At 48.6% G+C, this 10,252-nt stretch overlaps 1 protein-coding gene across 1 annotated transcript; it reads left to right on the plus strand.

Moving 5' to 3' along the window:
• The first annotated feature begins 4,525 nt into the window (after positions 1-4,525).
• On the plus strand, positions 4,526-9,553 carry LOC115540744 (B-cell lymphoma/leukemia 11A-like). The gene is made up of 2 exons (XM_030352290.1): positions 4,526-4,859; positions 7,548-9,553. The coding sequence occupies exons 1-2, from the start codon at positions 4,805-4,807 to the stop codon at positions 8,003-8,005; spliced, it is 513 nt and encodes a 170-aa protein (XP_030208150.1). The 5' UTR covers positions 4,526-4,804; the 3' UTR covers positions 8,006-9,553.
• The last annotated feature ends 699 nt before the right edge of the window (positions 9,554-10,252 follow it).

Consider the following 10,252-nt stretch of genomic DNA (forward strand, 5'->3'; position numbering starts at 1 on the left):
GTCGCCGCATGTGCTCATGGGAAATTTAGTTTTTCTCCGTCACCGTTCGCGGCTGTTCTGCCCAAGGCGCCCGGCTCCGATCTGCAGTGCCCTCCGCGGCCGCTGGGGGGCGCCCGGTCCCCATGCACGTCGGGACCATGAACCTATTAAAGAAGGTCGGGACGCGCGGTTGGTTGGTTTGGAGGCTACGGACGTAACGTGACGTAATATCGCACCAAGATTATAGGAGATAGATGTCAGAGCTGTCAGAGCAAGTGTGTGTGTGTGTGTGTGTGTGTGTGTGTGTGTGTGTGTGTGTGTGTGTGTGTGTGTGTGTGTGTGTGTGTGTGTGTGTGTGTTTGAAAGAGAGAGAGAGAGAGAGAGAGAGAGAGAGAGAGAGAGAGAGAGAGAGAGAGAGAGAGAGAGAGAGAGAGAGAGAGACAGAATTTTTATGTTTAAATTAATAGAAAGTGGTGTTGGAGGAAAAACTTACGACATCATAAAGTCCATGTACGCAAACAACAAATGTGCAGTTAAGATAGGAAAGAAACACACAGACTTCTTCCCACAAAGCCGGGGTGTGAGAGAGGGATGCAGCTTGAGTCCAACCCTGTTCAACATATACATTAATCAACTAGCAAGGACATTAGAACAGTCTGCAGCCCCCGGCATAACACTGGTAGACACTGAAATCAAATGTCTGCTGTTTGCAGATGACCTGGTGCTGCTGTCCCCAACCAAAGAAGGCCTACAGCAGCACCTAGATCTTCTGCACAGCTTCTCTCAAAATGGGCCCTGACAGTGAACCTTAGTAAAACCAAAATAATGATATTTGAAAAAAAGACCCAGCCTCAACAAATACACAGTAACTCTAGAGCGAACAAAAAACTATACCTACCTCGGCATAAAAATGAACGACACAGGAAATTTCAACAAAGCTGTTAATGACCTGAGAGGCAAAAAATATTTGACGCAGTGATAGAGCCCATTGCGCTCTATGGCTGTGAAGTCTGGGGCCCACTCACCAACCAAGATTTTATAAAATGGGACAAACATCAAATTGAAAATCTTCATGCAGAATTCTGCAAATCAATGCTAAAAGCCCAAAGAAAGACACCAAGTAATGCATGCAGAGCTGAATTAGGACGGTATCCAATCGTTATTAAAATTCAGAATAGAGCCCTAAAAATGTATTTCCACCTTAAGGAAAGCGACAGCAACACACTCCACAACAAGGCTCTTACCCACAGAGAGGTACACCCAGAAAAGTGTCCCCTTAGCCAGCTTGTCCTGGGACTCAGTCCGACACACAACAACCAACACATCAGGCAAAACCAAATTATAAGAAAACAAAAGGAAAAGTATTTGGCACATTGGAAAGAATCCACCAAAAAACAGAGTAAATTGGCATGCTATTTGTCGCATAACAGAGACTACTACATTTTTTTAAGGACTGTTTTTATAGCATCACCTCATTAAGGGATGTCTGTTTTAAAATTACTATCATCTATTATTTATTCAGGTTCCAGTAATTTGCACAATGAATGACGGATTGGTGACCCCCTTTTTAATTTCACTGTACGTAAAACGTTATTTTTGCAAACATGTGACCAACTTTCAACTTCAACTTGAATCGTGGCAGAATACCTGACCACCGTGACCGACCCAAAACGGAGGAAATCCTTGACCAGATACAGACTCAGCGAACGCAGCCTGGCCATCGAGAAGGGACGCCACAGAGTAGACAGACTGTGCTCCCACTGCACACACAACTAGAAACAGAACTGCACTTCCTGACTTCCTGCCAGTCATACGAAGACATCAGGAATACACACTTCCCACGGATTACAAAGGCATGCAAGGACCTCAAAGACACTCCAGATGCTCACAAACTGCCATACCTGTTGGGAGAAATACAACAATGTGCGAACGCAGTAGCAAGATTAATCTCCTGCTGTGATGAGAGAAGGACCTCAAACTCCCCATAGACTCATCCCCCTGGACTCACTCTGCACACAATAATTGCACTATTGCACACATCCTCCATAATGTTAATACTGTGTAAGTCATGTTTATACAAGATACAGTAATTTTTGTAATTTTGATAATATTGCACATTTTACTTTGTGTAGTACTTTTATAGTATAACATTTGATATGCATAGATATTTTGTATTTAATGTTTTATACTTATTATATTATATATTATACTATAGACCTGACCTTTTTACTTTCTTATTTAATAATGCTGTTTATTTTATTGTTCACCTGCTTTGGCAATGCAAATGTATATTTCTCATGCAAATAAAGCTTTTTTGAATGAGAGGGTGGGGGAAAGAGAGAGAGAGAGAGAGAGAGAGAGAGAGAGAGAGAGAGAGAGAGAGAGAGAGAGAGAGAGAGAGAGAGAGAGAGAGAGAGAGAGAGAGAGAGAGAGAGAGAGAGAGAGAGAGAGAGAGGTTTGTCTGTGTATTTTCATCCTCCAGTCTGAGGTATGAATTACTGAAATTGTGTTGTTTTTTTCTGTGTTAACATTAATTTGAGGCGATGATTGTAATCAGGGAACTGTACAATTGTAACATAAATTTGCTTTTTTTTAGAGAAAGAGATGAAACATCAATCTTTCTCCATATTATAAATACTGTGTATTTCGAGTGTAATTTTAATTGATATATTTATAGGAGATAGGCTGGAATTTGTAATAGCCCACATTTGACCTTTTATAAATTGAGTAATGTTGTATTATCTGAGATGAATATAGCTTACTTTATTGTTTCCCTGCTTTGTCAATATAGATGTATGTTTCTCAAGCCAATAAAGATTGAATTGAATTGAATTGAATTGAATTGAATTGAATTGAATTGAATTGAATTGAATTGGATTGAAAGAGAGAAAGAAAGAATAAATAACGGAAACCAAACAGAAAGCTTGTGTTTGTAAGTTTTTAGGCTATTTCGGATTTTAAACATCCACATTTTCCATACCAATGCATTTCTATTCGAGCGTGTTTTCATAACTCTTAACACGTTCGAACATCGACTGTGTTCTCAAAGTCGACCAATAGATGGCGCCGATGGACCGATGTACCTGGGATCCGGCAGATGTAATGACCTGGGGTCCGGCTGATGTACTGACCTGGGGTCTAGCTTAGATACTGACCTGGGATCTGGTTGATCCACTGACCTGGGGTCCGTTCGATGTACTGACCTGGGGTCCGTTCGATGCACTGACCTGGGGTGCAGCTGAGGTGCTGACCCGGGATCAGGCTGATCAACTGACCTGGGGTCTGTCGACGGAAGGGTCGCCCTGAGATCACGTGACCCTCGTTATAAAGATCAAGGCCAAGTTCAATAAAAGAAAACACATTCAGCTAAAATAGGTATTTAGATACATAAATATACAAGATATTTAGAGAGAGAGAGAGAGAGAGAGAAAGAGAGAGAGAGAGAGAGAGAGAGAGAGAGAGAGAGAGAGAGAGAGAGAGAGAGAGAGAGAGAGAGAGAGAGAGAGAGAGAGAGAGAGAAAACAAGACATATTTTAACGAGGTCATGTCCTTATACTTATTTATATATATGTACTGTAGATTATAAAATTATAACAAGTTCCTATTGTGTAATAAATAAACACAACTAATTCACGTGTTACTGACCGTTTTAACTCTTCTGAAATTCACAATTAGGCATTAAATACATGAAGAAAAAAGCTCGAGTTTTATTAAGTGGCCATCAGGTATTCATCCGTAATGCTGTCATTAAGGATGTAATGACTGGAAACCCCTTATGAACTAAATATTTGGGCCTGGAAAATAAAAAACGATTTCTTGTTGATTTTGATGAACGATTTAACCTTTAGAGAATCGAACTAATATCTTAAAAAGAGGTTATATAGTGCAAATATAAATATCGGCTATAATGACAAATAACTATAACAAAGAAACGTTTATCCTAACTCAGTAGACAATTAATCTTGGTCTATATTTGAATAATATAGATGCATGTGATAATAACACCTTTAACGTTCGACCGGCTTTCTAATTCAGAATAAACGCGTTTAAAGATATATAACCTTGTAAATGTTGATCTTACAACATGTGTTGCAGGATAATAACCGATTTGATTGTTTCATTCTAGGGTTAAAAATATGCAAATCCTGGGCAGACCCACTTAAGATAAAATAATGAATAGAAAGGTTCCAATATAAGGTTACACTTAATATGAATACTCAACACTTACAATGATGAGTGTACTCTCTCTCTCTCTCTCTCTCTCTCTCTCTCTCTCTCTCTCTCTCTCTCTCTCTCTCTCTCTCTCTCTCTCTCTCTCTCTCTCTCTCTCTCTCTCTCTCTCTCTCTCTCTCTCTCTCTCTCTCTCTCTCTCTCTCTCTCTCTCTCTCTCTCTCTCTCTCTCTCTCTCTCTCTCTCTCTCTCTCTCTCTCTCTCCCCGCCCCTCTCCCCTCTGTCCACTGGCCGTCTTGGGGTCTCTCCATAGGGTAGCCCGTAATGAGCGTCCATTGGTTTTACGCACGCCTCGCCCCCTTCGCCCTGCCCACCTCCTGCGCGTCCATCACCTCTCTGACGTTCAAGTTCGCAGGAAACGTCACGTCCGCACTTGAACTTGCAGCTCAGGGGGGGCTTCGCCGTACCCCCGTCCTCCTCCTCTGTGTTCAGAAAGTCATGAAGACCTCCGCACGGCGCACCGCTCCGAGCGCCTCTCCGTCCGCGTGATCCGCCGCGACTACTCTCGGTAGCAGAGCATCCATGAAGACGTTTCCTCCGGACTCTTAACTCGCCGCCGGAGTTCCGATGTGAGCTTGGATCCCGCAGAGCCACCATGTCTCGCCGTAAGCAGGGCAAGCCGCAGCACTTGAGCAAACGGGACTTTACGCGTAAGTAGCCGCCTTCATCTCAACCTCGTTTTGCGCTTTTTACTCCAAACTCGGGTTCTTGGAGATGCGGAGGAACTTATTTGACGGCCGCAGGAGACGGTGGTCGACTGGTCGCGGCTGTTGGGTAGATGTTGGAGATATGGGGACACTCGTGTGTCCGAATGAGCGACCAGGTACCATGGAAGTTCACGTTCGGTGGAGACGCAGCTCAGGCTGGTACTTCAGGTTTTGTGGTTTGAAAGAGAGGGTAGAAACGCAACCTTCAACGCTTCTTTCGCCATTAAAGGGCATCCATACGAGCCGTGGAGGACCTTTGCGTTCAGTCACCTCACAGGCGGACCATGTGGAATAAAGTTTCCTATGATACGCTTCCTTTGGACCCGTGTGTAGCGACTCATTCTGGAGGCATTTATCTCCCTCCGGTGTGGTTCTTCACCTCGCTGGGACGGTTAACAGAGAGAGCCATAGACATGAACCGTGTCTCCATGGAGCCCGCTGGTCTCCGGAGGACCTCGTGTACTGTGCTCATTTAAGGGACCCAGTCCGGAGGAGCGAAGAAGGTCGACCCCCTCAAGCCTCTCCAGTAGTCCGCTCGGAGAAGGTCGACCACATCCAACACCCCCCCCCCCCCACCACCGTAGACGCGCTCAGAGGAGGTCGACAGCCTCCAGCCTTTGCACAGCAGACCCTCTCGGAGAAGGTCGACCACATCCAACCCCCCCACCGTAGACCCGCTCAGAGGAGGTCGACCCCCTCCAGCCTCTCCAGTAGACCCGCTCGGCCAGACACATTCAGCCACACACAGTCGAAGCTTTCGACCAGCCGCATTAGACTCGCATCCCAACCTTTGAGATTATCTGAGAAGGTTCTGAATGGTTCCCACGTTTGTTTACTCCGCTACTTTCACTGCGTCGTGCACCTCTGGAGAAGTGCCTCGTTTCTGTGTTGAATTGCAATTGTGCGCGATTGAGTTCCCGAGCTGTTGTGCCTCCTGTGAGGATACTTTAACCATTATTGTCAGAAGAGCGAGGCGATAAAACCAGGCGACTCTTTTGCATGTTGAAGACATGATTTGGGGTAACCTTGTGTTATCGGGAAGCATTCATGTGTTCATCTTTAGTGTTTGTGCACATGGTGGTTAGGCAGGCTCCAGCTGGACAATCCGAGGGTTGGGAGAAGGCAGCTCCGCACCGAATGCCTTCATTACGGTGGTGATGTGGGAGGTCTGGCCGGTAGGGGGCACGCCATGCTCGGATTCCTATACCACTATACTATGAACTTGAACTTGGTCTATTTATTTGATCTATTTATTGCTTGACCAAGCACCATCATTTGTTTTTATCAGGAATAGCCTACTGGATCGTTTACTTGACTGTAGGCCTACGCCTTGTGTTTTATGATTTTTTATTAGAGCCAATTGTTATTTTCATAATGTCTTGATTCTATCTGAAAGAGCAGGAAGGAGCAGAATTCCACCTGGAAAAGATATAATCGAATTTAGAGATCTTTCATTAAGAAAGGTTAAAGTAAGCTTCAAGAGTTAATGGATTTTTGTGTTTTTTACAGAAAGGCAAAAAAAAAGGCATCCTTTAAAAAGCCGTCCTTCCTTCATACAAATAAATAGGAGGCGATTATAGGGACGTTAACAAAACCATAGTAAGATATGGTGAGATGCCAACAGGCCAACTGATGAATGAGATGTAATGTGTTTACCTTTTTTTATTATCCACCAGCTGTGGTAAGACTCAGGCCTTTAATAAGACATAACATCCATGTTTTACTTTCACATGATTACATAGGATTTTATCATTTAATCATATGTTGTGAATTCTGAGTATTGTTTGGGTGGATGTAAAAAAATCGTTTATTTTTTTTACTTATCGTTTTGGTATTTACCGCAAAGAAACCTATTTCCATCTGAAGGGAACCTGTTCTGGCCGGTCCCTGTGGCTCACACGGTGGGGAGATAAGCTTTGTACTACAACCGGGAATCCCCACATTGTTAATGCATCCAACACTGGAGCGTCGGGGCTATCTTAGCATAGTGCCTCCCTCCTTTATCTCCTGACCCCACACAGAATTAAAGGTGGAACGCTGGTGAGAATTCATCACATCTTATCTCCAGGTCCCAGTTGGGAGTGTGGACCGTGTCTCCGTGTCTGGATGAGTCCTCTCCTGCTTCAGGGACCTACTCCACATTCGCCCCTCACTGTCTAACCTCGGTTCACCAGATCCCAGCACTTGTAACAAAATGGGGTCCAATCATCTTGAACCCAAATTAGAATCTATTTTTTGATTCTCAGAGGTGTCAGGTTCATTAAAACGCGAGATTGGCAGCACAATAAAGAGGGTCACCAACTTAATCACTTGGCTCCCAGCGAGCTGAGCCGTGTTAGGCCTTATCGAAACACCCTGCTCTCCTTTCCTTCTTCTCTCTCCTCCCCCCTTCCTCTCTCTCTCTCTCTCTCTCTCTCTCTCTCTCTCTCTCTCTCTCTCTCTCTCTCTCTCTCTCTTCTCTCTCTCTCCGTCCATGCGACCCCATTCCCTCGTCTCTCCCCCCCCCCTCCCCCCCTGATGAGCTAATTCAATCACAAATCAATTACCTTCACAGCCCCATTAACCCTCGTACATATACCCTTATGTGAGCCGGTAACCGACCCCCCTGTGTCCCCCCCCCCCCCCACACAGCGGAGCCGGTGTCGGGCGTCCTGGCAGAAGAGGAGCTCCTGGACCCCCCCAGGCTGGGGGAGGCCCTGAAGGGGGACCCCGACCTGCTGACCTGTGGCCAGTGCCATGCCCGCTTCCCCCTGGCCGACATCCTGCTCTTCATCCAGCACAAGCGCCGCCAGTGCCAGGGCCGCCTCTGCAACGACAAGCAGGCCCCCGACCGGCCCCCCGCCTCCCCCGTGGGCTCCCCGCTGTCCACCGCCTCCCCGCTCGCCCGCCGCCCCCCCCAGCACCCCATGCAGCACCTCATGCAGCACCCGCAGCACCCGCGCCGGGCCTGCCACCCCGTGGACGCCGCCTCGCAGGTGTCGCCGTACGCCCGGGATTGTTTATCCGCCCCCACACAAGGAATAATCCCCAAGCAGGAAGTCATGACAGGTAAACAACATGGCCGCCGCCGCCGCCGCCGCACCGTGTAAACAAACTGCGGGAGAGAGGGTCTCTCCTGATTGGTCCAGGGGAGCCGAGGCTCCGGTGGGCTGGATGGAACCCGCTGGTTTTGGTTCCTGCTGGTTTTGGTGTCTGCTGGTTTTGGTTCCTGCTGGTTTTGGTTCCTGCTGGTTTTGGTTCCTGCGGGTTTTGGTGTCTGCTGGTTTTGGTGTCTGTCTGCTGGTTTTGGTGTCTGTTTTCTTTCTGCTCTATCTGCTCTCGCGGGACCGGGCTTTGCTCCGTGTGTGTCCCGGTGTGTGAGGCCGCTGTGTCGTACGGGACACGCTGCAGACGCCCCTCGGCCTCGAAGCGGAGCGCCGTCATATCTCTACGGCTCGCCCGTGCTCGGCGCTCGACGGAAATGCGCAGCGCCTGATTGGCCGGGCTCTGATGTGGAGGAGGACGTCTCTAATCCAGCGCTCACACCAGCACTCAGATGCTCGGCTTTGGGAAAATGTTTTCCGCCTTTGACGCTAAAATTAACAAAAGGAGATAGGAAGGAATGTAATTGCACTCAACTGTCGAGGAAGGAACCTTTATTTGAGGTGTGCCACCGACCACTAATTGTCGACGTTTCTCCTGATTCGCTTAATGAAGGGCTTAAGGTTGGTTTGTCAGCCAGCCGTTTGATTGGTCGGTCCACCGCCGCCTAAAAGAGGAGAAAGCGTTCCCGCTGTCCAAACAAGTACGTGTCAATTATGGAAACCGGCGCCGTTTCATTTAGATTTCTCCCCGTCAACGCGTCAGAAACACCAGCGGAGAACGGGCAGCGTTCTGTGAAGTCGGAGAGACCGCTCCGTGCGATAGTGTGTAGTTTGGCTTTGTGCGATAGTGTGTAGTTTGGCTTTGTGCGATAGTGTGTAGTTTGGCTTTGTGCGATAGTGTGTAGTTTGTTAAACATCTGCCGTACTTGTGGCCGTAGCAACCATTTCTGTCCACGCACACTGACTCCCATTCTCTCCCCTCCTCTCTCTGTCTCTCTCTCCCTCTCTATCTCTTACTTACTTATTATTTACACACACCCACCCTCTCACACAGACACACACAGACACACACACAGCCCCCCCGTCGCCATGGCTCCTGGGCCTGTCAGCTGGTGGGCCACGCTCTCCTCATGGTCTCCATGGCGTCGGGGAGGTCAGCTGATCGCGTGGGTCAGTGGCGTTACGCTCCGCTCTCTATTTCTCGCCCCTGATGTGCAATGAGGAGATGCTTTGTAATAACGCGGTCGTATGAGGCGGTGTTATGAGCTGGGAGTTTCATAATGAAGGGATGACCTGCCCCGCCCACCCTTCCTGTGTTGTACTTCAAAACATGTAAAGTCGAGATTATTGACTTCATGTTTCCACTCTAGTCGGTGAAGGAGTGACGAGTGTCGTGCGTCAACCTTTTGGCCGTATGTTTTAGAAGTTATGTCTCAGATCACAGAACGGACGGATCACTGTGGTCCAACGTTAAGGGAAGGAAGTGTCTCAAAGAGAATCGTCAAAGAGATGAGTGAGAGCTACACACACACACACACACACACACGCACGCACGCACGCGCGCGCACGCACGCACGCGCGCGCACGCACGCACGCACGCACGCACGCACGCACGCACGCACGCACACACGCACACACACACACACACACACACACACACACACACACACACACACGCCCCCCTCACCCTGCACGCTGCCCCCCCCCCCCCCCCCCCCCCGATGGGTCCAGGCTGGTAGTGCCCCTGCGCCCCGTATGCTAACTGCCGCGTCCTCCTCACACCCCCTTAGTGAGAGGTTCAACCCCCCCCCCCCCCCCCCACACACACACACACACACACACACACACACACACACACACACACACACACACACACACACACACACACACACACACACACTCTCCGCGGTGGATTCTAACACTCCTAAAGACATGAGGCGCTGGGCAGTTTAGCGCGTCCTTCTCTCAGGACGTCTCCCCCCCCCCCCCCCCCCCCCGCTGAGCTGGTGCAAGGGGCCGGTGCCGGGGATTGTGGGTAGTGTGCGCGGGGTCCTTGGGGTGGGGGTGGGGGGGGGGTGGAGGGGGGGGGCGGGGGGGGGGCGGAGCAGAGGAGATACTGGACGGCGTTTCATTGGTGGGTCGCTGTTGGGATGGTGTGCCTTGTCCCTGGGTCTCAAGGACAGCTGAGGCCGTCTGGGTGTGTGTGTGTGTGTGTGTGTGTGTGTGTGTGTGTGGGGGGGGGGGGGGGGTGCA

This window comes from Gadus morhua, chromosome 3 (genome assembly GCF_902167405.1).
Source record: "Gadus morhua chromosome 3, gadMor3.0, whole genome shotgun sequence".
Lineage (NCBI taxonomy): Eukaryota > Metazoa > Chordata > Actinopteri > Gadiformes > Gadidae > Gadus > Gadus morhua.

Bases quoted from the DNA above. Each gene is read 5' to 3' on its own strand.
- LOC115540744 (XM_030352290.1), top strand. From the start codon at position 4,805: ATGTCTCGCCGTAAGCAGGGCAAGCCGCAGCACTTGAGCAAACGGGAC. The intron at 4,860-7,547 runs GTAAGTAGCCGC...CCCCCCACACAG, and splicing joins GAGCAAACGGGACTTTACGC to CGGAGCCGGTGTCGGGCGTC.